At 39.9% G+C, this 26,783-nt stretch overlaps 1 protein-coding gene across 1 annotated transcript in view; it reads right to left on the reverse strand.

Moving 5' to 3' along the window:
* DOCK2 (dedicator of cytokinesis 2) overlaps window positions 1-26,783 on the reverse strand; it is a gene marked incomplete at its 5' end in the record, with an annotated part of 159,676 nt that overhangs the window by 41,209 nt on the left and 91,684 nt on the right. The window contains 3 exons of the mRNA XM_084215734.1: window positions 4,248-4,326; window positions 17,825-17,919; window positions 19,019-19,117. Of these exons, the coding sequence (XP_084071860.1) occupies window positions 4,248-4,326; window positions 17,825-17,919; window positions 19,019-19,117 (273 nt within the window). The remainder of the gene's footprint in view (window positions 1-4,247; window positions 4,327-17,824; window positions 17,920-19,018; window positions 19,118-26,783) is intronic.

The following is a 26,783-nucleotide window of genomic DNA, read 5'->3' on the forward strand; positions in this document are numbered from 1 at the left end:
CATTCCTACCTGGATACAATCTGAGATTTCACACATTCCTACCTGGATACAATCTGCCCTGGAACAGCACAGCAGCCTTTGCCCCCTGCATTCCCAGAGGAGCAGCTTTCTCCTGCCCTGCATTCCCAGGGGGAGAGCAGGCCCATCTCCAGCAGCCCTGGAGCTGCAGAGGAAAACTCCCCCCTTGTGCAGGATCCTGCTGCAGCAGAACCACAGCTGGCACTGCAGGAGGGCTGAGCCCCCCTGGGATGGGGCTGTGCCCCCACCCTGACACACAGGGGACAGCGCCTGCCTGACTCTGGCAGCGCTGGTTTGTATCACTGCATTGTTTATTTTATTTTTTATTTTCTTCCCTAACAAAGAACTGTTATTCCTGCTCCTATATCTTTGCCTGAGAGCTCCTTAATTTCAAAATTATAATAATTTGGAGGGAGGGAGTTTACATTTTCCATTTCAAGGGAGGCTCCTACCTTCCTTAGCAGACACCTGGCTTTTCAATCCAAGACATGAATGCAGAATCTGAAGCTAGAATACTTTCCACAGTTGCAAGCCCTCAGACTTTTCCTTGCAAGCTCTGAACATGTACCTGGAAAGACACCTGCCAGCTCAGCTGCTCCAGCTCCATGTGCCAAGGCAAGAGCTGCTAAACTGCTTCAGACAGGCCAAGAGCTGAATTCATTCCTCAGAATCCTGGAGTGAGAAAATATTTCTTGCCTTTCTAGATAACCTGTTTCAATATTTAACATAACCTCTTTATATCTAACATAAATACAAGAAAATAACTTGTTTCAAATCCAGGGACATGAATAGAATAGAAACTGCTAAATATTGAGGGCTTTTACCTACTCCAATAATTCCTGCTGAAACTCCAGATTTCTGTGCATTAAATCCTCATGTTCCAGTTTATGTTCAGTACTGAAGAATGCAGAGTCATGCATTATGCAAGATTCTGTCCCTGTTTGTACTGTAGGCACCATGAATATTGGGAGCTCTCCTTCACTCCTACTTCATGGTTTATTTTTGGTCAATCGCTTAATGAAATTTCACTCTTCTCTCCTGTAAAATTATTTCCTCTGGAGGTAACAGCTTTGTTTTATCAGCACAACAGTAAATATTCCATAACAGAAGCCCTCCAGGCAGACCTGGTTTTGTTGTGTTAGGTTTTGCTGCATGCTGACACTGGAGAATCTCTGCAAGGCATGACCTCTGAGTGCCACTGATGTACTGAATCCACCCCTTCTGCACTCAGTGCGCAAACCCAGAAAAAAACCCAAAGCAAGGAGAATCACCCCCCACCCAGCAGGCACAAAACCTCAGATATCAGCTGATTTTTTTTACCTCCAGACCAAAGATCCCCAAGCCAAAGGCCCATTGTGGCCCTTGCTGCCTGCCCAGTGCAATGACAACCCTGGTGTCAGAGCTCTGGGCTTGGGGAAAGGCTCCTTGCCAAAAGGGGAGGGTGGATCTGAGGTATAACTGTGCTAAGGCAGGGGATTTAACAGCCCTTCACTGCTGTGCTGGGCAGGGGTTTGGGATTTTTCTCTCTACCCAACAGCCTCAGCACTGAACCTCTAGCTTTAAGGCAATGCTGAGCTCTAAACTGAAGGACCGGACCCACTCTTGATCAGACAGAGCACATCCTTTCCCAGCCCCTAAATGGTAACACCTCTTTCCCTTCTACTTGAATCACACAATAAATGAAAAAAGCAATTTACTTTGCAGACAACAAAGAGGCCAGGAACCTTTTTTTTTTTTTTTTCTCCATTTAACAAGCTCAACTAGAGTAGCAAAAAAACTCTTCTTTGCATCTCTCTAGATTTAAACCACACTTTCTTAGATGCTCAACAGCTTCACAGCTGACTTGCTTTGTTTGTCTACTATTTATTGCCATGCAACCACTCAGCCAAGTGAAAATCCTCAGATCTATTTCCCTGTGCTTTAAACAGCTTTTCAAATTTTTCTTTTAATTAAGACTTTGCTCCAACTCTTAATAATCTGATCTGAGAACACCATCCTGCAAACAGAAAAAAACATGCATTTTTTCACAAAGGTGTGGCATCTTTTTATTTTAAATAACACTCTGACTGATTTGCATTTCCATTCTCCCCAGCTCACTCAGCTCCTCCTGCAGTGGGACCTGCCCCAAACCCACCTGAGGGTTGGGATGTGTGGGGCTGGAGATGGGGATGAACAGCCCATGTGATTATCAGGCTGCAGCTCTTAACAAACATCAAAGTTACACTCTTCCAAATTTTCTCTCAAATCAAAATAGAGAAAGCAAGTTTCTTTGTCTCATTCTCATTTTTTTAAATAGGAATGTAAATAAAAATAGAAATACAGCTACACAGTAGCTGTACTGTAAGGTGAACCATTTTATAAAGTACAGGAGTTTCTCATTTACTTTGAGTTAGCCACTGCTCAGTTTGCTTACAGCCAAGATACATTAATACAAAAAAATATACTGTGGAAGATCAAATTTAAATTTATAATTAAGGAGATTAGACAATGTGCTTTGCTCTATTCAGACCTTTTTAAGTCAAGTAACAACTTTTTGAATAAGTATATTTAAGTAACTCTTAGAAGGTTTGCAGAGCTTTTATTCATTGAAAGAAAAGGAAGGTAACACCTTGATTTGTACTTTAAAGTGTCTTATGAAGACTATAAGGGTATTACAATTCTTTACAGGGCACCACTTATTTATTGTAACATTGTTTACCTTACTCAGAGCCTCCAGATATTTGACAAGTCATGAATAAAAGAGCATTAATGCATCCCCTTGAACTACAAGGTGCAGTGTTGAAGCACAACATCCCTGGTTGTTTGATAACCCTTTGGGAGGCACAGAATTGCCACAGGAAAGAGCTGGAATAAAGGCTCCAGATCAAACTGCTGCTTTCACATTTGAGAAAAGCAGTGTACACCTTAATAAAGCTTTGACAGATCCAGTCTTTATTGGCTGTGTGATTTTGATACTCTGCAATGTGATGTCTTTCAGGCCTTTGTTATCTGCTTTTAAAAATTACTGACACATAATGCAGTAAAATTGATCAAGTAGTACAGAAATGGTAATTTATAAACTGCTTGTTAATAAACTGATAGACCCTAGGACAGATTATATCTTAAATATGTCAAGGGCCTGACAGTTTCCAACAGGGATACTCACTAAAAAAATCTATTTTAAGTTTGCTGGAAGAAACATCTTTCATTGTGATTCAAAAATCTTAATTAACATCATACATATATACATTTGTATAATCACACCTTCTGAAGGTAAAATATTTTTAGTGAAATAAAGCAGGGAAAAGCTCTACATTTCCTACTTGGGGCCACTGTAACTGAGTGTGAATCTTCTACCTTTCTTTTCACTACTGCCTTTCAAACTCTTCCTGTGTAACCACTTCTGTGGCTCCTCTGCAGCTAATTGGGACCAAGGGGTTTTGTGCTGAGGACCAAGAGACCAATTCCCAAACAGTTTTTAGCACAAGTGGAATCATTTAAAACAGATTGAAAGCTGTGAGATGAACCATGAAATATAAAGCCCTGAACTTTATGTAAAGGGTGAAACAGAATAACTTCATGCACCATGATCAGGCAGCACTTAGTGACAAATCCTGAATCTAAAAGTGTATTTACATTTTAATACCAATTTAATGAATGTGAAAATTACAGATATTTTCATTTTTATCTAAAGGAAGCCAAACATGGTAAAATGCGTAACAAAACAGTTCAGTTGCACAGAATGATGTTAAACAAACAAAAAACCCAACTAAGCCTAATTAAAAATTATTACAGAAAGAATTAATAAAAACAAATAGATGAAGATAGACTTTTCAGGGAAGCCTAGATGTCAAAAATAAATTCTAAGAGCTAAATACTCCAGGAATCAGCAAAGTTAAGCTCTTTCTGTCCCACATCCACAGCACTGACATTGTCAAGACTCTGTGTGTTACATCTCAGATTGACTTGCTGAATTCACTTGGCTGGCTAAGAAAAAAAAATGAGTTTTCTGCTTGCCAGTCCTGAGCAGAGTTACAGAAGAAAATACTCTGGCCGGGTGCCTTGTCATAAATAGTCAAAGCCCAGCTCTGAAGTCACATGGAAGATGGTCCAATCCTGCCCCACCCAAATCCACAGCCTTTCTGAAACTGTAAATATCAGTCTGATACTGACGTGGGGGCACAGCCCCAGGGGGGCTCTGGAGACATGCACATGATGCTTTGGCTCAGCTAAAAACCCCAAATACTTACTTGGACTTCAAAATTCATGTTCTCCAAAAATTTCTGGTTCATTGTCTCTGCAAATTTGTTGATGGCTCTCAAGAAGACCCTAAAAAACCAAAAAAGCAGTGATACAGATAAATGAATGTAACCTGTGGCAATCCATACCCACTGTGTGTGATACTGGTGGCAGCACATTTGTCACTGAACACACTGGGAGCATCACACATGAGCACAGCTGGTGACAATCTGGACAGTGGCCCAGGATTTATAGTGTTACCCATTAAAAAATTACACAACTGTCGAAAAGTTTCTTCACCTCTGCTGGAAGTGAGACAATAGAATTTTGTTTCCCCTGGTGCACACTCTGCTGCACTCCTGAGAAAACAGAGCAATTCTTTCAGATCCAGTGTCACCTTGTGCCAAACCCAGGTGGTTCACAAGGGTGGCATCACCTCCTCTCAGGGTCTGACAGCTGAAACAGCTCCTGTGCTCACACCACTGCGTAGGAGCTGCACTTCAAAGATATAAAGAGCAGCTTCTCAGTTTTCTTACAGGTGGGGAGGGCAAGACAACACCTCTGGCCACCTTCCTCCCCAGGTGGATTATAAAAACATTCCAGACAGTGAAAATACACATTCAAAATACTGTACAGTAACTCCTTCCAAGAGTAAGAGCATGAGCATTACCCCTCCAGCCTGAAAAGCAGCACCTATTTAAGCTCTTGATTAATGCAGCATGATTAAGGCATATTTCCAAAGCTAATTTCTGATTTCCCAGCACGGGACATTTGTAAAACAAAAATCAATTGTATCTTTAAATATTTATAAAGTTTATTTTAATAATTCAGTTGTTTTCAAAATTGGAAATTGACTGAAAGTGATCATTTGCCTCTGCTTCATAGGCAATTTTTTTAATGCTAATAGGTGGAAATATTTCTATGGAAAGCACTGTAGGGGCAAACAGAATGGGGAACATAAGGGAAAACCAATCCTGATTGTTCAAATATAATGATTTGCTGTCAACTAGATACTCCCAGTCAGGAAAATAATCTAATAGTTACAACAACCAGGTCCAGAAATCCCCACCATCTCAGTGATTAGCAACATCAGAGAAAGCAATAATTCAATAATTAGGATTATCAGCAAAAGATTAAGAAACCACAGGATATCCATATGCTACTGTCCAAGGAATGCTGTGTCTTTGTGCTGGGTTCTCTGTGGTGTTTTTGGTGTCCTGTCTCAAAAGGATAAACAAATAGAAAAAGAAAGAAGAGAAGAAAACATGCAAATAATAGTGACAGAAATGACCCTCAGTCAGGGACAGTGTGACACAGGAGGGAGCTGACAGGATCTATGGAATCCAAAGTACCACAGAGATGAGACTCTGTTCTCAGGGAATCACCAGAGAGCCCTGAACACAACCAGGGTGTGCATCCCAAACAGGCAAACCCAGGCTGTGTGTTAACTCTGCAGCTCATTGGTGCAGGGTGCTGCAAATGCCTGAATTTTACACTGGCTCAGAAGTGATCAGACACATCAAAGACTAAACTGAAGGGAACACCATTAAATGCCATTGAACACAGCAAACAAGCTCTGCTCTTACACTGCAGCCCGCTATGAGCCACTGGAGAAGCAGAACAGTCAGGGAAAGGAGTTTTAGTCTCATCACAAAAAAAAAAAAAAAATATCAGAAGGGCTAAGTTCAGTTTCTTAAAGAGGGAGGTAAAGCAAAAGTTCAGCTTTTGGCAGGCTTACAACAGGGAATCCCATGTAACCACTGAGCAACCACCCACAGGAGCTCCTTGCTTCATTAGAGCAGTGACTGGCTGGAGTGAGATCCTCTGTCTCCAGGAAAATGTTCTTTGTGAAAACCTACAGAAGAATTTCTTTCAATCTGTGTAACATTCCCCTGTATTGCTGATGGGATCATGGAAATTCAGTAATTATGTTGTCACATCTTGCCAAGTCCTTTTTGTTAAGGTGACCAGAGGGATGCTGTAGGACCTGTGGCAGGGGGAGGGAGCAGATTTCTGGTGGTGCTTTGTCACTCCCACATCACCCCACACACTCAGCTGAGCTTCCTCCCTGTGGTCCAGGGCATCCTTTGATCCCATCTTCCAGCCTGGCTCAGCTAATCTTGCCAGCTGAATTAAGGGGCTGATTTGTGACAAGCCAAGTGGCATCAAATCTCCTCCAGTTCAAGATTTTGCTCAGTGCTGCCCTTGCAGGCTGCCACTGCTCTGCTGGACACCTTGTGCTCACTCACAGGGCTGCCCTGTGCCCCCAGTGCCACTTCCCAGGCTCTGCCAGCTTGATGTGACCAACTCCTGAATGGGATTCCTGCTGGGAGCTGTCCTATTGGGCAGCTATTGGGTTGGCCCTAGATGAAGGAAGGCATGAATCTGACTCCATGTTCTCAGAAGGCTAATTTATTACTATATTATATTAAAGAATACCAAACTAAACTATACTAAAGAATACAGAAATGATACAGACAGAAGGCTAAAAGATAATAAAGAAAACTCATGACTCCTTCCAGAGCTCCAACACAGTTTGACCCTGATTGGCCATCGGGTCAAAATAATTCACAGCAGAAACCAATGAAACAACCACCTGTGGGTAAACAATCTCCAACCACATTCCAAAGCAGCAAAACACAGGAGAAGCAAATCAGATAATTATTGTTTTCCTTTTTCTCTGAGGCTTCTCAGCTTCCCAGGAGAAAAATCCTGGATGAAGGGATTTTTCAGAAAATATGAACTCCACGCTGTCCCACACTGCCCACAAGCAAATAAACACATTCTTCCCTAAAGCTCCACTCACATGGGGACATTTATCTCCTCCAAGCTGCCTGATACTTGACACAAACAGTTTAAGATGCTGCAAAAAAAGGGGATTCTAGAAGAGTGATTTACTTTAGGCAGCACAAAACCCCACACAGCCTGGCAGAATCAAGACAGGTTATTCTGTTTCATCATCATCATTATTCTTCTTCTGAACAGGAATTTTAGGTCAAGGCCTTGCCAGTGTTCAGTTTTCTGTAGCTCTGTATTGCTCTAGACCCTTGGATTTACAAAGTTTATTTCTTGCCAGCTCACATAAGCAAATTCTTGAGCTCCAGCTGCTCAGGGAGAGTATTTCCCTTCACTCAGGGTTTTTGGCTGGACCAGCAGGAGATGTCTTCCATTTCTGAGGCTTTTATAATTCCCAGATTCTGTGCATTTCCACACTGCTCCAACACCATGGCAAAACACATCACCTAAATATCCAGTTTAGGCAGACTCTGGTATAATCTGATGCTAATAACTTCTCTTGCAATTAAAAAAACCACCACATTTTTCACTACTTTATTCTTTAAATAGAAATATCATGCAAGATAGAGTAGAAATAATCATACCTTAAACACACATGAAATTTATTAATGGAAAACTATTTCCTAGCATATTACTGAGTATAATAAAATTTTTTGTGAAGAGCTTTATTAAATTTTACTTTTAGCCATGTAGATAAACCTCAAGGACACCTAAGAAATACTGAGGTATTTAATGGCGAGTAGAAATCACAGAAAATATTAAAAACATTTACAGGTTTCTATACAATATCATTATATGTAAGCTGTCTTCTGTAAATATCCCTTTCACTCTCACAAATATTTTTATCTGACAGACTGGAAGGACACATTTTCAGGGAGGATGCAATATTTCCAGGCTGTCAAGTTGCAAATATTTTCATTCATTTGTGTTTTGCCTAAAGGGTGGATCTATTCCTGTCACTGGGAGGCACTTAGGCAGAAGGTTTGGATGCTATTCCTGCCTCCTGCCAATGCCTCAATGATTTCACTGTCCTGCCTCAGTCTCCACTTTCATCACAAAGGGGCAATAATTAATTAGGCACAAGTATGAAAATAAGCAGGTACTTGTAAAATAGTGTGAGATTTTGATGAAAAAAGGAGAAAATATCATTTCAAACACTAATTTTTAAAGACATAAATTAAACTGTCATATTTTCAATTAATTTTAATGAAACAATAAATTTTCTACAGTCACAACAGAATTAATTTCTCATCAGTTTAAATAATTGTGATCTAAAACTGCTGAAATTCCCTTACCCACAATAACTTCAATGATATTTCCTGAGTTTATGAGGATTGATGCTTCTAATGTACAGCTCTATAAAACTCTTAGGCCTGAAGATTTATGGAAGATCTTCAAAGTCCAAAGTCTCTGGGCTAAATCTGGCAATAAAAATGCAGGGGTTTGGCTTAGGACAGCAACAAAATTGCCATGGTTCAACTGCTCCCGTTTCCTCTCTCTCTCTGAATTTCCTGCTGCTTCTGCTTTACTTTATTGTATTGTCAGAGACATTTGTTAAAACTTTTGGCTGGAAAGAGAGCCCAAAGAATAGAAACCTGTGCAGCTGTACTCAGTTTCACACACTTAGGTGTCTTTTCTAAACAGGGGAGAACAGTACCTTAAGTAACACAGAGAAATAATTTAAGGCAGAAAACCCTGAACATTCATGTCACTCTAAGATAAAAATTTGATTTTAAGCTAATTCACCCTCAAAATAAAACAGAGGGATTGAGATGGAGCAAGGAAAGAACTCTGTATTCATAAACAACATATTGATCAAAATAGGATTTCAAGGCTATTCCTCAGAAGATGATTTTGTCTAACAGTAAAATAGGTCTGCATGTTGTCCTTGCTTTTGAAGTGTAAATAGGTAATAAACCTAAAATTCAGATCTGAAACTCCAAGTTATTTTTAGCAAGTTAGTTAGAATTGTTACATCAGCTTTTTGCAACATGAAACAGAGAGGATTTAATAAAACAAACAAATAAAAAACCAAATAAACAAACCAACACTCCAAAAACCCCAAACAAACAAAATCTTAAATTCACATTGACTGTTCTTAGGTGGCTTTGCAAAATCTGGCCTTTTCCTGCGCCTTGTTCCAAAGAAAGAATATTTCTGGGTCCACAACATCATTTTGGGAAAAGTGCATAAATCAGATCCAGCACAGAAACATTTCCAAAATAATGAGCAGCCCTTCCTTCAGACTCTTCAGGTGAATTCTTTTAAAGCAGTGAGATGCTCTTCAATGTCTTTTCAGGTTCACATGACTAAAATCTGGGAGTTCACTGCCTCAGCTCTGAGCTGAGTAACCCAGATCCTGAGGTGAAGGCAGAATGAATTTCACTCAGGAATTTATGAGCATCAGCTCCAGCTCCTGCTTGCTGTGGCTCCTCACAGTGCTGTGACTGCACTGATGGAATGACAGCTGCAAGAAATGAATCAAGTACAAACTTCTACTGGATAATCAGACCCACAAAAATAAAGTTTAAAAGAGCCTATTTCCTGTGTTGTGAAAACTTACTCGAAGAAACCATTAGAATGATGGCACTGATGGGGTTTTTAAGTCACATCTGAAAGCCAGTGAAGGCATGGATGGTTTTTAAAATTCAGAACTTTTTCCCACAAACCCAAAGTGCTTTTCCTTCAGAGAGTTTGGTCCAAAATTCAAGGCAGAAGGAGTTACACTAACTTCAGTGTTCTTTTTAATCCCCAAAACTGATCACTCAGGATTTTCATCAGTGAATCTTCTACTTGAACAGACGAGGAATATGAGAGAAGTTCTTGCAAACCCTGGAGGACGTACTGACTATTATTTTTAAAGATGTTTCCTGAGTTTGGATAGAAAAACTTTGGCCATTATGTCAATTCTATGAGATGTGGAGCAGGGAATAGCAGAGGCAAAATAATACTCATCCATAATTTATATCAACTTAGTATCATCCTTCTAAAATGTTGTGGAGAAGACACCTGATGGGTATTGTAACATAAGGGAAACACCAGGGAAAAGCAGCTGAAGTCAAATGGTTCTCCTAGGGGCTTCTGTCACCTTTTCTCTTCCTAGTTGTGTACAAAACAGCCAGAAGAAGGCATGTAACAGAATGAGAATATTCAAAGTTGGGTCAGACCCAAACCCCAATGCTGGTCATAGTCAAGGACTGGAACAGTGAATGGCAGCTGTAAACTAATGCTGAAGGTACAAAATCCACAGAAGAGAGACCAGACAAGCAATCAGTGTGACAGGAGAGACTAAACCACACAGGTACTACAAGTGAAATAACAAAAACCCCCACAAAGCAACAGCAGAAACGATCTCCTAATAACATGGCAATTGTTGATTTAGAAATGAAAGGTAATGCAAGATGGAAAAAATATTTAAAAACCTTGTGGCTACATGAAACCTAATTATGAAGAGCACAATAATGGCAACACTTGGGAAGAAATCCACTTCCATGGTAACTCGAAAAATATGGCCAGTGGCTCAAAGAAAGGAGAATAATTTCATCATATTTCTCCCTTGTGTCAACTCAGCTTCGCTACAGACTGAAGAATAATTTCTTGAATCATTCATATTGAATTCTAATGCTAGAGCAACTGCCATATTCCTAAATTCTTTTCCAATGTACACCCAGAGTGTAACTAAACAACATGGTCAGAAAACAACAGCTTCAAAGTGGCCCCAGCTGCTCCTGTCTCAATTATAATATTGGGGCTTGTCTTAATTATACATCGTGGTTTTCCTTATTAGCATGATTTGAAAATGTGCATTAAACAGCTATGCCAAGCATCCAGAATAGTGCATGCTGTAATGTGTCAGAGTTACTCTGACAGCAGCACAATGAACTCCCAGAGGAAGTCAGGAGTGTGCAGTGGTTTTGTGCCAAAAAAGCCAAGTTTCCATGTGAGACTCTTCAACAGGCTCTTTGTATGTGGCTTTTCCTTCAGCATCTACCCAAAATATGCTTTAAACCCTGTGTAGCTCTCATTTAGGAGCCAAAATACATTTTCAAGTCTGCATATTAGGTGCACATTTTATGCCAAGCTCCTAGAAATGGGATGTTTTGAATGCTTTAAGGAACTTCATGGCTTGAAAATGAAGTATACAAGGAGCTGCCAGAATGGGCTCTAAGTAAATCAGCTTGAGAGCTCTCAGCACTTCATTAGTTTCACTAATTCTGCTTATATTGTGACTTCCTTCTCACTTCTATCTCCTTTGCTTTTCTGTGCATTCCAGACAATTTTTTGCATAGTAGAAATATTCTGAATTAATGATGAAATTAACAATCACATGCTGTCTTTAGTGCTAATCAAGAATGGGAATCAGACATAAAGCTGAAACCCTGTTCTTAAAGATGAATGCAATGTCTTAACATGGTTGTGTCAGGATGTCACACAGTAATTAACTCCCACAGCCTTCACTTTTGAAAGAAGTTTGAGTTGATATTGCAAAATTACTTCTCAGTTCTTCCACTGATTTTCGTTGCATTGAACCAGCAGACTATGAATTTTAAAAGAGATGATTATGCAGCAAATACATAATACACCAGCAGGGTTATTTTGTGATGCTTCTGGTAAAAAAATATGAAAATTAACTCTTCAAAATAATGTTAAATACAAGGATATTGCATATATTTTATTTCCTGAAAATCTCTAATTAGATGAATTCTGGTCAAAGTTACTCAGAATGGGGAACACAGAAGGATTGCTCAATTGCCCTTACAACTAATGAAAATTATGAATATTGAATTTTTAGTCTTTTCTGTGGTGACAAAGAGCAGTTTGTGTGGGTAATCTCTTCAATGTCTTTTACTCATTTGCACATATATTCTACAGAGGGCAAAATACTCCTCGTTGTCTTAATCCCCAGATGTTTTATTAAAATTAAAATGCTTGAAAGCATTTTATAGCAGGCCACATAGCAAAGAACCTTAGGGGTTTCTATCTGCAAGTCCAGGCTGCATCTAGGAAAGTAACAGTTTATTTCACTGACTTCCTGAGAACATCAAATTACCAAGACATAAAAATATATGTGTGTGTGTGTGTTATATATTATCATTTATATATATACTTATACAATATATAATGATTACATATTATTATATAATATAGATAGTTTTTTGTTGTGGTTTTTTTTTGTTGTTGTTTTTTTTTTTTTGTGTGTGTGTGTATGTGTGTTGAGTTGCTCTCTCCACTGAGGATTTTTAATTCAGAGAGCCCTTAGTCTGGGAGTGTGAGCATCCCAGAAGCTGATATCAGGAAAGATGAGACACTCTGCAGTGGGAGTGGGAATGGGACCTCTCCCTGCATGTTTTCTCTCTGCACTCAGATGAAACATGAAATAAATGACTGCAGTTAAACCCACCAGGCACCCACTCTGTTCCATGACCACCATGGGCAGCTGCCTCCCCTGCAGAGCAGAGGATCTGCTGCAGCCAGCACGTAATGAAGTGTTTAATTCCTGGTAAACAGATAATTCCAGGACACAGAGAACAAGCAGCAGCACCCAGAGCTGTGCACAATAAGCATCTTTGTGCTAGGAGCATGCAGGTGATGGCAAGGCAGGGTGACATTGGCACAGGCAGGTGGAAGTGACTCTGTGTCAGGCTGGGAGCTGTCAGCAGAGCATGGAGGGATCAGCTCCAGCTGGCAGGGAAATTCTCCACGGGAGCAAAGCACAGCCCACAGGAAAAGTAAAACTACTGCCTCTGCTCTCACCTGCCTCAACTCCCTGCCCCAACTCCCTGCCCCAGGACTGTTTAATGCCATTTCCCTGATTACAGACATTGACTTTTGTAGAGACTGAGAAAGGCAATGAGGAAACAGAAGAAGCTGGATTTAATGGAGAGGGGCTACAAAATACTGAGGCATTATGAACCAAATACCTCAGCATGGGAAACAACAAAGAAATAAATTTTCCTCTGAAAGGAACTTCATATTAACAGGGAAACTGCATTTCAACAAGGACATTTTTAGTCTCATAACAAAGCCAAACAGTCCAAGGACACATCCTATCACTGTACACAATTAAATCAATGACTAGACAGTAACATTTATTTGCACATGTTATAATACCCTTTGCACATGTTGTTTACCCTTTTCTGCAACTGTGCATAAAAGAATATTTTTGTTAGACATTTATACTTGTTGCTTAAAATACTTTTTCAGACATTAAGATTACAAAGTTCTGCAATATGCCATAAACCTGTGTATAAATGTATTCTGCTCCCCTGAAAATTCATGCCCTTATAAAAACAACAGCATTTTTATAAGAAAATGTTTAAATCAGTCAAAAGTTGCAGAGGAAGACAAGATCAAAGAAAATAGTTACTTGTATGCAGCAGATCAGCCTTCTAAATTCTGCCTTATTTGCACAAAATAAACCATAACACTGTCACCCAACCTTAGTTACATAAATGAATCAGCTTCCAGGGTAAAACTAACCTAAACTATTCATTTGGGGGTTGGTATGTGTTGTTTTTTTGTTTGTTTTTTAAATATAGAAATTTTATTCCCACCAACAGGATAAATGGAAGGCTGAGAAACAGCTCAAATATTTTAATTAATCTGAGTTTTTTCTCCCTCTCAGCTTGAGTTTATTGAATCCCAGATTGGTTTGGGTTGGAGGGACCTTAAAGCTCATTTCATTCCACCCCTGCCATGGCAGGAACACCTTTCCTTGGGGCAGGTTGCTCCAAGCCCTGTCCAACCTGGCCTTGAACACTTATTCCAAGGCTGTGTCCAGGACCATGCGTACATAAGTGGAAAACAAGTTTTTCAGGAGCCACAGAGCCATTCTCTGGTCATCTATGAAAAGAAAAACACAAAAAAAAACCCCAACAAACCCAGGCCTGGAATCCCTAGAGTCCTCTCCTGAGCAGAAGTCCCAGCAGTCCCTCTCTGGGCACCAAGGAGGAATTTCTCCTGGCCCCCTTTGCTGCCTGGCCAGGAGCAGGTAAGTGAGAGAGCCCAGCCCTGGCAGGCTGAGGATGCTGAGTGCCTGGGGCTGCAGGTGACACTGATGGGGAGGCACAGGGAGCTTTGCCTGAATTAATAACACTGCTCCAAGGGTGAGCTCCATGAGAGCCACGTCTGGAGGCTGTTCCAAAGCAGTTCATCAGCAAGTAAGCAGCTATTTTTAGTATGTATAATGAAAGAAAATTGACAACAATTCCAGCTCTTTTGCCAAATACCTGCAGTGCTAAACCTTTCAAGTTAGACTTAAAAAGCACTGGGGAAGACTCGACTCTGACAGATGTCTGAAAACACTCAGATACACAGGTAATGAAAACGTATTTTAGAAAAAGCCAAACTACTGGTGTTAGAAAATACTCTTCAGTGTTATCTTGCAGGACTTTTTTCAGAGAGGAGGATCTGACCTTGAAATAGGCTGGTGAAAGCCTGTTTCCATTTATTTTTAAATACCTTAAAATAATGTGGGCAAGGCTCAAAAACCAACCCAAATAGACATGCAAACAATCAAAGTGCTCACTATGCCACTTCAGACTGGACACAAACCAAGGTGATCCTAGGCACTAATTATGATAAGATCAAATTCTTTCAGACTCCCTGTGAGGAATTACCATTTCAAAGCCCAGAGGACAGGGAAGGGATGTGAACACTTTCCCTGCAGTTGCTAACCCTGCTAACTGTCCCTTTTACTCAGTGTCTCTCACTCCCCATGCACTTCATGTTGACAATAAAGCACATGAATTTCCTGGGAGAAATTATATCTCTCTAAATTAAAATTAGGAGCAGCTGGAAGATAAACAGACTATATGGTATTGCCTAAACCAGCCAAGCATTTCCCCACAAATGCCATGTACTTAGGAATTACTGCTTTTAATAAGTTAATAGCCAATATCTAAGTGTCATGAGTGGAATAAAGTGCACATACAAGCAGTAGTAACTAATAAGAAGAACACAGTAAGCAACTTTAATTAGAACAAAAGTTAATTAAATCCACCATGGAGAATCACAAAAACAACTCAGATATTATATCCTCATGACCTCAATGATGATGTTACTGTTTCCCAAAGTGTTCTGCCCTACCTAGCATGCCATAAAAAAGTCTTCTTTCCATCTTGCTGTTAGTGGAGGGGGGGGAAACAGGAAAAATAAAAGGTATTTAATGATTTCATATTTCTTTCCCCCTTTTCATTCTTTGTTGCTCATTGAATACTGCCTGTCACACACAGCCTGTGCCTCCCTTAGAGGGCTGAGCATGCTTGAGAAGCAAAGAGCACTTTGTTTATCATAGTGATTTAAAGTAATTTGATTTAAATAATTCCATCCTGACGCAGACAAAGCTCTATCAGTAAGTTTAGTCGGTTTAGCTTCTATTCCAGTTCTTTCAACTCCCCCACCAGAACTTCTTCTGGACAAGAATGTTCCCATTCTCCCTTCCTCTGGACCCTGTAAGAAGTCATTCTCTCATTGTGTGCCCCCATCTATGCCAGACACCAAACTTTTAGCTGAAATCTCCCTGATATTATTCAAGCATTGCCTGTTTTTACTTCCATAAAACAGGAATTGTCCTGCTCAGCAAACAGGACCAGACCTGCAGTGCTGGTGATGCTCTTCCCTGGACTCTGCTCTCTGTAAATGTACAGATTTCACATCTCTGTGCTGCAGTCCCTCCTACAACAAAACTCCTCCAATTCCCACTTTCCTTGCAAGCCATAAAACACACAGGATCATGGAGGGGAGCTGCCAGGCTGTGCTGCACTCCCTGAGCTGCACCCTGCCACCGCCCAGGTGACACCACAGACGTGCCCCTCAGCCCTCACCAAGATCTTTGCAAATGCAGAAAGGGGAGACTGGAGGCTAAAACGCCTCCTCCAGGGAGTGAAAGGCTGCATGGAGCCTCCAGTTCTTAGCAGGGCAATAGAGAATGCACAGCTTGCACTGTGCTGGTATTTTTTGTGTTTGGTTTGTTGGGGTTTTAATTGTCTTTCCTTCTCTCGGTGTTATTACGAGAGACTTAAGCCTGATCCCCTGTGACTTTTTCTCAGCTACTCCTCTGGTTTGTGGTAAACAATGTTAACAAGACAAATCTAGAAAACTAAATTAGTCTTCAATTTATTTTGTAGAACATCCATTCCCTCAAAAAAAAAAAAAAACCAAAAAACCAAAAAACCAAAAACAAACCACCCCAAAGCACAAACAAAAAAAACCCCCACCAAATTTCTATAAAGACTGATAAAATTCCTCCCTCTCAGTTGTTGATATAACATAAAATTAAGATATAAAGTAAGATCAATAACTCATTTCCTTATGCATTCCAGAGAACAGCAACATAATCAAGGAGTATAAACAGTGCCAAGTCATTTTAGTTAAGCAATGTGTTTACAGGAGAACTATTTAATAGCTTCTAAACAATATTTTTTTAATGCTGACTTATTTCTTTACACAGGCTAAAGCTTAGAGCAACAAAACCTGCCTGGAACAACTTGTCCACAGAGTTCAGTGCCATTAGGAGGCACATGAACACAAATACAGTCCCTCAAAGCAATTTTTCCTGTCAGGACCTGACACAATACAGACACCACCAGGTGAACACCCAAGCCCCAATGACATTCTTTGACCAGGGACAGACACTTCCCACCCTCACAGAATAAAACAATCCTATTCTTGTGGATAATGCAGGTGTCAACAGCATTTTCTAGACAAGAGAACCAGTTTTACATGAAAGGTTTGATGTGCTGACGTTGCCAGATGATTGTAGATAGTTTAGTACTAAATTGTTATTTTTTAGAGCAACCCTTGCTACATTAAAATTAATTGCAATCACAGCAGCAGCAACATAAGAAAGTGCAAGGAGTTAGAGTTTACCTGAGAGGCCAAAGACTGGCTCAGACAAAAAAACCAAGAGGGGTGAAACTCCTGTAATGTACAAATTATTACCTGGATTTACACATCCACCAGCACATCTTTACCTGCCCAGCTCAGAGGAGGGATCAGGGATTCCTCTGCATGGTCATTAATGCCCATGAGTGACAAAGTGAGGTTTGGACACCTGACTAGAACCATCTAGAACATAATCTTCACTTTTGAATCATGGAATGCAAAAAAAAAGATCCAACCAACCTTTTCATCCATTCAAATCCTAGATTAAAATGCATCCAATATCAAAATCTGATATCACAAAATTGTAAATTTTATTGACAAATCTTTACTTCAAGACTGAGCACCCTCAGGAGATGATCAACTTTATTGAGCACCCTCAGTCCTCTCTTTTTATGTATTATAAAAGTGGAAGAATTGTGTAACTGTGACATTTCAAATAAACAGCATCTGTGGACTAAGTTCATTCAAACCTTTGCAATTTTGACACTCAACTCAGACCTGTCCCTCTGCGACTTCTAGAAAACTCAGTGTTACCACCATCTCTGTGAAACTAAAACAAAGGTAGTACAGGTGACTGCCAACAGAAATCTTGCTTAAAAATGTATTCTGTTCATAACATCATCCAGCATCTAAACTCAAAGTGTTTCTTTGAAAACAAGAAGCCAGAATAAATTCAGCAGTAAAGGTAACATCCAAATAGATAAAAAAGTAAGTAATTTGCCCTTTCCATTTTAAGTGGACATAAAGCACAGGCAAGAAGCTATTTAATGGATTGTTTCAGATGACCTTCTTGGCATTCCCCAGACTGGAATGATAAAGTTATCCTGAAAAATGTTTTGTAGGGTATGAATGGAGTCCCTGTCCTGCAGCACAGAGAGCAGGAGCTCTGTGATCCTCCCCTCCTTACCTGTTCTGCACCATGCTCATGGCCATCCAGTCTGAGGGGTACACGTTCTTCCCAATGAGATCTTTGAACATTATGAATGTTTCCATCAAGAAGTCCTGGAACAACAAAATGCAGTCAGGCTGGGGCTGTGGAACACACCTTTGGAAGTGTTTCTGTGGGATTAAGGAGCCATGATGGGAGTTCCACTTTGCTCTCAGTGAAGTCAAGAGAAGAACTCATGGTGATATCTCAGTAAATCCGAGATTGAAGCCAAAGTCCTGTAGAACAACAGTTTCAGATTCTAAATGGAAGCTAAAAGCCATTACATTAAAGTCATCCTACAGGGCTCTTCAGGAAATAGAAGGCATATATGAATGGGAAGAAAAGTTGTATTACTTCTGAGTAAAATTTGGTATTTTTGATGAATTAGTCTCACTATGCATAAGAATGAATAGGCTTGAAAAATACAGGATTTTTTCATTTTTTTTACTCCATTTAGTCCATATTTAAAATTTCAGTTATGGCACCACTCTGACTTGAAGGAAGGAAGGAAAGTGATCAGCTCTTGACAAGTGCAGACATTGCCTCCATGGGCTAACAGCAGATGTAACCCAAACCTGTGCCAACTACCCTGACTTACCTGACAGCTACAGCAGCCATGTGAAAGGACACACATAGGACTATGGAAACCTTCTGGTATCATTAAATTATGGCAGAAAAAATTGCAATAAAAGGATGCACTGCAAGAATAAGGCATTTATTGCGTTTAACTTCCAATGCTATTTGCACCAGGAGTAGACTCAATAGTGAAAATGGAAATTGATCACCGTGTGTGAAGTGTGGAGGGAATGTTCAACTAATTGAGGATAAGTTTTGCTGTTGTTTTGTTGTGAGTTTATTCTTTTTCTTTTCCCCTTTCTCAAAAGAGTACAGCACAAAGATCCCAGTACTTATTCTGGATCATTACATCACCACCAGTGATAGGTGACAAATTTCTCAAGAGAGAAATTTGTTTCCTTGCAAATTTCTGATTACAGTGTTGTCCAGTGCCTCCATTAGAAGAGGGAGGCAGTGCAATAACACAGAGGCAAAAAACATACAGTAACAGAATTCATTCTAGGAAAAGTCAGATAAGAAACTCCAAAAAAAATCTCCTGATTTTTCACAGGAAATCAAATACTGTAATTATCAACTCTGTGACCACTTAGTACTCACCACTAGTTCAGAATTTGTCTGGAAAGTTTCAATGTACACTGAATAATGCTGGTCACTCATCTGGTTCAGGATTGCTGTCATGCACGCCACAAAATGACTCTGAAAGGAAAGCAAGGCAGAATCAACACATGTGGATTACTGAAGATATTGGATTATACTCTTTCTAAAGCTGAAGCATGTGAAACGCCTGAAAAATCCCTTTATGTATGTAAAAATAAGTAATACTCAAGCTGTTGCCAGCCCAGATGAAAGAAACAAATTAAGAACTCCAAAAGGATTATTCAAAAGCTGCCTTGGCAAGGGACAGGCCCTTGTGAGAAAGCTGCATCATTAATAAGACAACACATGGAAACACACAGTGTGACAAGAAAACTTTTTCTATAAAGCACAACTCACTATCACCTTAAGACTCCAAAAAGGCATGTGATGTCCCCTAGGATTCTTCTCTTAGGAATTCATGGGAAGAAAATATGTTAGAATCAAAAATTTCTAATAATTCTATTGTTCACAGGAAGAAATAGAGGAAGAAATGCCATTTTTCACATTCTGCAGGTGTTTAAGCAGCTATTAGGGAACTCCCAAACTTCTATAGAACACTATGACCTCAACATCTCAAAACTTCTTTCAAACTTCCTCAAAAGGAAGTATTTGGTCTTTCTCAATTCCTAAAGTGAAAAAGCTGAAAGATACAGTGAAAAGTCAGGGCTGGAAATCATGTAAGTTACTGAAAGCCGCAAAGACATTTCTTTCCCAAGCAACAATAGCGAGTTTAATAATTTGCACTTTTCCTTTAAGATTGTGAAAATTCCTCCTCACTGATTCCTTTTAATTTGCTGAAGTTTTTATTCTTGGCTTAAAACCAAGCCTTCTTCCAATGCTTTGATTTCATTGTAACAACAGAATTGCTGAGCAGGCAGAATAATTTCCTAGGTGTCCCTGATTCCCTGAGTGCCCTGGCCAGGCGGTGCCGCTCGGTGCCACTCGGGCTCGCTGTGTCCCCACACCAGAGTGGCACCCAACCATTTTGTCCCCATTCCAGAGCAGGAGCATCCCTGCTCAGCTCTGCCTGTGACCACTAGAGGTCTTGTGCTTCCCTCCACGAGCTGCTCTCCGCTGCGAGCTGCTGGGGTTTATTTATTTATTCCTACGCGAGCAGACCCAGCACACCTCTTGCATACAAAGAGTGAAATTACAACCTAAAGGACCTATCGTACCTTCTTTTGGAGTAACCTTAGTGCTAGTGAGAGCCTTGCCTACTTTTTAAGGCTAAGAAGACTCATTTTCTGCAGGTAAACCAAAAGCTTTCAGGTAAGAAATCGTGTGTGTTCTCGGGTACTGATGCTCTTCTAAAAGAAATGCTGGATTTCCTGCAGTAGTACTTCACTTTTACAGTTCTGGAGCAGAAAAATCTTTGCTGTGGTGTTAAATGCATAGCTGAAAGGAATAATGAATTGCAAAGGATTTTTGGTACTGAAATTGTGTGGGGGTTTTCTTCTCATGTCTTGATTTTGAGAAAAGATTACCAGCAGAAGTTAGAGAATTGACACGAAAAGCAGTTCGTATTTTTAGTAGTTACACATTCAGCACTGAATGCCTTTCCAGACTCAGTTAAATAATCACTGCTTGAAATAAGCAGCATTTCTTCACAAGCATTGTATAGACGTATTATGATGCTTAAGGGCAAAAAGACTTTAAGAAGGTTATTTCTTTTGTTAAAACCAACTTCAAAAAATGTGTCTAACTATGTCTGTGGTTGTGGTACAGCACAAATGCCTTAGTGACTGGGTATGGTGATTTTAAATTTAACAGATGATATGCCTTGAAAAAAGCCATAAGCAAAGATCCTGCTAGCCAGGACCTCGCATCAAACCTGTCAAATTCACATCAGTTGGACTGAATGGTAATAAAAAAGGTGTCAGTAAAGATGGTCTGCTGCAAAAACTTCCTCCATCCTTTACAGGTAAATGTAAAGCAGGGAAATACAAATGCTGTTTGATCTTTAATCATTTTCTTGCCAGCAATCTCAACGATCAGAAATCATCTGCTAGCATCTTTATAGGTTTAAAGCTTGCCCCTCCCTCCTAATCCCAAATGGCAGCAATGAGTATTCACTTCTCAGAGGCAGCCTCAGATCTCTGAAGTGCACCCCAGCACTGCCACTCTCCCTGGCAGGACTGAAGGGGAACTCAGGGCTCTCCACAGTTCTGATCAAACCTGCAAACACCTCTCTGCATTCACTGAAATCCTCCTCTGGGGTTTAAGCGCCTCTTGGAGTGTACAAAGAGCATGAACTGCCTGTGAACAGTAAGTTCTGTACAAAAGCAGCTCTTGTGCCTGGCCACAGCCTCTGTGTTCACAGGATGGGCAGAAGAAATTCAGAATCACACAAGAGTCTATTAAAAAGCTGATTTCATTAAGTCAAATGTTGTTCATAAGGATTGAATAGTTAGAATAGGTTAGAATAGAATAGGATAGAAAAGGTTGTGGCAGACAAGGTGAAGTTCAGGTAGAATCCTAGCAAATCATTTTAGCTGTGTTCAAGCTTGTTAGGATTTAGCCAATGAATTACAGCAGAAAACATCGATTAGAACTAGGTCAAATGTATAAAAAATAAATGTATCAAAGTAAACACTTTAATGCTGAGACAATATGAACAGAAAAAAAACCCAGAAACAACTCTGCATGACTGTAAAGAGCTCTAATGAAATATTTCCCAACTTCACTACATTGATTTCCTTATGAAAACAAAAGAATCTAAAACAGAAACAGCACTGAATTCTGCTTTTTAAATTATACAATTTCCTATCAGACTTAAAAAAAATGTGTAAAGAAAGAGGGCAAATGATAGCATGAACGCTGCGCTGCTGCAAGCAGCAGGAACATCAGTAAATAGGTGTGAAATGAAAATGAAACAGAAGAAAAAATGTCCAGGAAACATTCAAATCTCTGTCCACTTAAACCCCCCATAATTAGTACCATATATAAACGAAATAGAAGGCTGGCTTTAGTATAAACACTGCAAGGTAGTGGGTAAGGTGAAAGAGATGTTGTTTTACTTGAGTATATACAAAGTACACCAAAAGGAATTGCAGACTTATTCTGTAAAACAAACAGGGCTTCCTAAGGTCAAGCAGGAAGAGATGGAATCTCTTGCACTGCTGAAAAAGTGCAGATTAGCTGAGGATGCAACATGTACAGGAAAAGAAACAGCTGAGGAACATCAGGATCATATGAGTAAGATGACAAACTTCAACACCTAGCAACTAAACCCAGCACACTTTATAATAGCAGATGGTGACAGGTTGCCGTAGTAACTTCAAATAGAGCAGCAGCACAAGGATGAGGCAAATGCCCTGGAAAAACAACAGAAATAACATGGAATGAAGCTACATTTTGATCTAATCTAGTAGAAGGATTTCTGTGGCTGCAGGGTAGGCAATCCTCATGCAGATGCACTTCTGGAAGGACTCAGGGGGATATTTATTTAATGTAGGCACTTAAGTAGCATTTACCCTCATTAATAGAGCACTTTACCAACAGAGAGCCTGAGTGAAAACACAAAACCACATGGACATGCTCATTTTGCTCACCCTCACAAGCAGGGGGAGGTAAAGGGGCTCTGCAGCATCCTCCCAACCTGTGACCCCACACTAATGATGGTTTAGTGTTTGATTAACACACGGCTTCTGTATGGGGCAAAGGAACTGATTCAAACAACCCAGCATTCCTGTGGTGTTTGCAGCAATCATAGATTAGATTTAATTCTGAACTCCCTTTTAGGGTAAGCCAGAAGTTTCAAACTTCATTACATGTTAGAAACAGAAATTGTAAAAATAAGACACCAAGAGAGTGACCAAGAATTTCACTGGGCCAAAGAGTTCTGCTTTGGTTGGGGTTTTTTTGTTCAGACAAAAGTACAAACCCCTTTCTGGAGGAAGAGTGAGAAATATGTCATCTTGAGTGTAATTAAAGAAAAACTAACCAATCACCTATTTTAATCTATTGTTAAAAATCATCAATATTTATGTGGTACCACAAGTCTGTTATTGAGAATGTCTCCAAAAATACTGTCTTCACAGAATCATTGAGTCATCACAGCTGTTCCTTGTCATGAGCTAAAGAGCAACATGAAAACAAGTATGGAAGAGGCTCAGTGATGCCACAAAGAACCACAGTAGCTTGAAGCCACAGTTCCTCAGAAAACCCCATTAAACTTTGGGAACTGTGGCATATGTAGAGGTTGAGACAAACATCTTGATCATATTATGCAAATACTAAACAATACCAGTCTGCAAGGAAAAATAAGCAGAATTTCAAGTGAATTGGTAATGCAGTAGTTCTGTTTCTCTCCAGAAATAGATGTCCCTGCCAATGCATGTGCAGTCCTAAAATGTAGTGTTTGGAGCTGGAAAGGCACAAATACATAAACATTAGGACAGGCTGCTATGCAACAACCTCGAGTATCCATCACGTGTGAAATGGGGAACAGCTCCCAATCCATACAGACTCAGAGCCTGCCAGTGAGCACATGGTGCTGATAATTCACTTACAGTAATTCATCTACTCTTGGTGGGTCTGAGATTTTAATTTTCCATTTTTACCTTCATTGGTTCTGTCTCCTTGTGTTTTATAGCTGACTGAACAGCATCCTGCTTCAGCATCTCACTGACAGCCTTGGATTTCTGACTGAAAACATGCTGGGCTCTTTTAGCTTGTCCTACCATTTCCTTTACAGTCACAAGATTTAGCTAAAAGGATGCACAACTGTAGAAGCAGCAGACTTCCAGGTAGAATAATACAGAACAATTTTGTAGCACAAGGAGACAGTAACTGCAGCTGCTCTGTGTGATTTTAAGATTTGTAACAAGTTAGACAAACACAATTTCATTATTATTTCATTGATGACTTTTCCATGCATAGATAAAAGCAATAAAATAATGGTGCATGGTAGGATGTAAAAGTAGCTTGATTTTCATGGAGTATGTCCTTTGCCATACTTAGATTTTTTGGTTTTTTTAACACAGGGTTTTTTTTTTTAACATTGTACTGATTTTCCAGCAATATTCCAAAAAAATTTTTTTTCATTCTCTGCAATGTTTTTTTTCTGCTGGTGGGTTTTGTTGTTTGGCTGGTTTTGTGCCATAAATCCACTCCAGAATTTCTGCTGCTATCTCTGGTTGATATGAACACTCCACAGTAATTGATTTAACTTCTGCTGAAGTCTGTGTTCAAACACGGTTGTGTAATTTACTACTTTTCCTGTAATATTAACTTCATGTTCATCTTCAAAGCATGTTTACAAATAAATTATAAATAACAATAATCAATGAGGTCAAAAAGCACTGAGTTGAGCTCAGCTGGTCAGAGCATGGTGCTAATAATGCCCAGGTTGTGGGTTTAATACCTGTATGGGCCATTCCCTAAGGAGTTGAACTTAATGATCCCTTTGAGTCCCTTCCAGCCCAGAATATTCTGTGATTCTTTTATGGTGCTGTGATCTGGAATGAGCAATCATTGCTTGGAAAATGAACTAGTCCAGAGCACAGTTATCAAAGACAAAAAAAAACCAAAAAAAAGGATCTGTTTCACCTCCTCACTAAGCACTGCTGCCACACTCCTGACCTCAGCTCTGCTCTAGCAGATGAAATCTCCCATCCTTTGCCTGCAGGGATCTGTGCAGCTTTTCCCTCCTCCTCTGCATCCCACTGATTGCCTCCCCATAATCACCTGAGCCTGGTCCCTGAGGCCAGAAGGACCTTCCTGCCCTGCTCCATGAGATGTGCTCTGAGACAGCCCAGTGTCCTGGGGCTCTCAGCTGCTCATTTCCCTGATTTCTTATCCCAGTGCTGCTGCACTGCCCTGCTGCCACTAAAGCAGATGGGCAGAGCATGGCTGGTGCTGCCCAGTGTCCCAGGGCACTCATTCCCAGTTAGGGAGGATGAGGAACACTGGAACTACACACCAAGTACAGGCAAGGAATCTGATTAAAAATACCACCCATGGCTTATTTACTGTACAAAGATTGGCCAATCTCTCCCATTTGAAAGGACTGGAAACCAGCTTGGGAACTTGCAGGAGGTGACAGAGGGGCTGGGGGAAGGGTTCCCTGCCCTGAGGTGCAATAAATACAGCAGGAACCAACCCAGCCAGGGCTGCAACAGAGCAGCTGCAAGGGAGAGCAATCCTGGGGTCAAAAAGAGCAGAACTGAGCAATCCAAGCTCTTCCAAGTGCAGTAGCAGCTTTTATTGCTAAGCCATGTACTTTAAATTTACACAATGTGAGGACAAATGCCTTGGATGATGATTCACTTCCTTAAAACAGAGCCACCTCCTGTATTCCCAGAACTATACCACTCTATTTGATTTTGTTCTTTTTCAGCTGCACTTACTGAAGACAGAAAAATTAAATTAGATTTCAACTACTTGATCAGAGATGAGACTAATAAAATATATTTGTGAATGGCTAAAACAAAGCTTTATCACAATAGTTCTGCTTAAAACTGTTGAAAGTCATTTCATGGCAGAAAGTTCCTTCTTACTTTTAAATTGATCTTATGGAGAAAATAGGGCCCAATAAAAATAATTTTCCAACAAATTATGTTCATTACACTAACCAGTCTACCCACAGTGTTTGTCTAGGATTGATTAATAGCAACTAGCAACTGTTAGAACAGTTTTAATTTGCATCTGAAATATTTTTCATATTTAGATGATATCCAGTAGGGGCTTTTATTAAGTTTTTTAATTGTTGTATAACAGTGGGCTCCATTTTTAAGCTTGAAAAAAATCTTGGAGTCTTGTTAGCAGAGTAATGGGCAAAACCAAAAAATCCATAGCAAAACCCCAAATCTTTCTAAAGAGAACTTTTCATACTGAATCTTGGGCAGGTTGCTTAATGGAAAGCATAGGGAATTCTCCATGAAAGAAAACCCTGTGGAAACACATGTATAAAGATGAAAGGATAAAACTCCAAAAATTACAGAATTACAATTTACAATCCACAATCTACAGCCAACTATGCATCCTCCTCAGGTGTGGGTCCCTTCAAGGGATGTCTCTTACATCCCAGTTGGTTGAATTTCAATTATAATGTAACAAAACCAGGGAATCTTGATACTCTAATAATATACAGATAGAAATTTCCCAAATAGCATTGTTTGTATCAATTATTTGTGCATATGCTAATCTGTATTTTTGAGGGAGATTCTAACACATTGTCCCTGGGCTCTGGCAGAATAAGGAATATTCCTTTAATAACTTAGCACCAGCCCAAGGGCTGGATTCATTACTTACAATATAAGTAGAATGAAGATGAGAGTTGAAATTTCTTTGAATAACTAAATCAGGGATTATTTTAGCTCTTGTTTTTTCTTCCATTTTTTTAAATGAGAGAAAGAAAAACCAGTCAAAAGCCTGTAAAAAGTAAAGAATTCCAGCGTGCCCTGGCTTAGCTCCATCAGGGGTGTGGCTGTCCCTTTGTTGCTCAGTCACTGCAATCCAGGAGCCTCTGAATCCTAAAACCACCCTGGCACAAGATAAACTCCTGTCCTGGCTGTTTGGAAAATGCACCAGGATGGTAAAAGACAGCACCTCTGCTCCTCAGGCATTAAATCCCTCTGACATAAAATGATATCCTTATTCTGAAATTCAAACTTGTTCCCCAAAAAACCCCCAAACATAAACCATCCTCAGAAAAATGGGTGAGTATTGATGTAACAGCTCTGTGTTACAACAGGTCCCTCCCAAACACAAACTGGGCTTCAAA

This window comes from Fringilla coelebs (assembly GCF_963513975.1).
Source record: "Fringilla coelebs genome assembly, chromosome: 15".
NCBI classification, from domain to species: domain Eukaryota; kingdom Metazoa; phylum Chordata; class Aves; order Passeriformes; family Fringillidae; genus Fringilla; species Fringilla coelebs.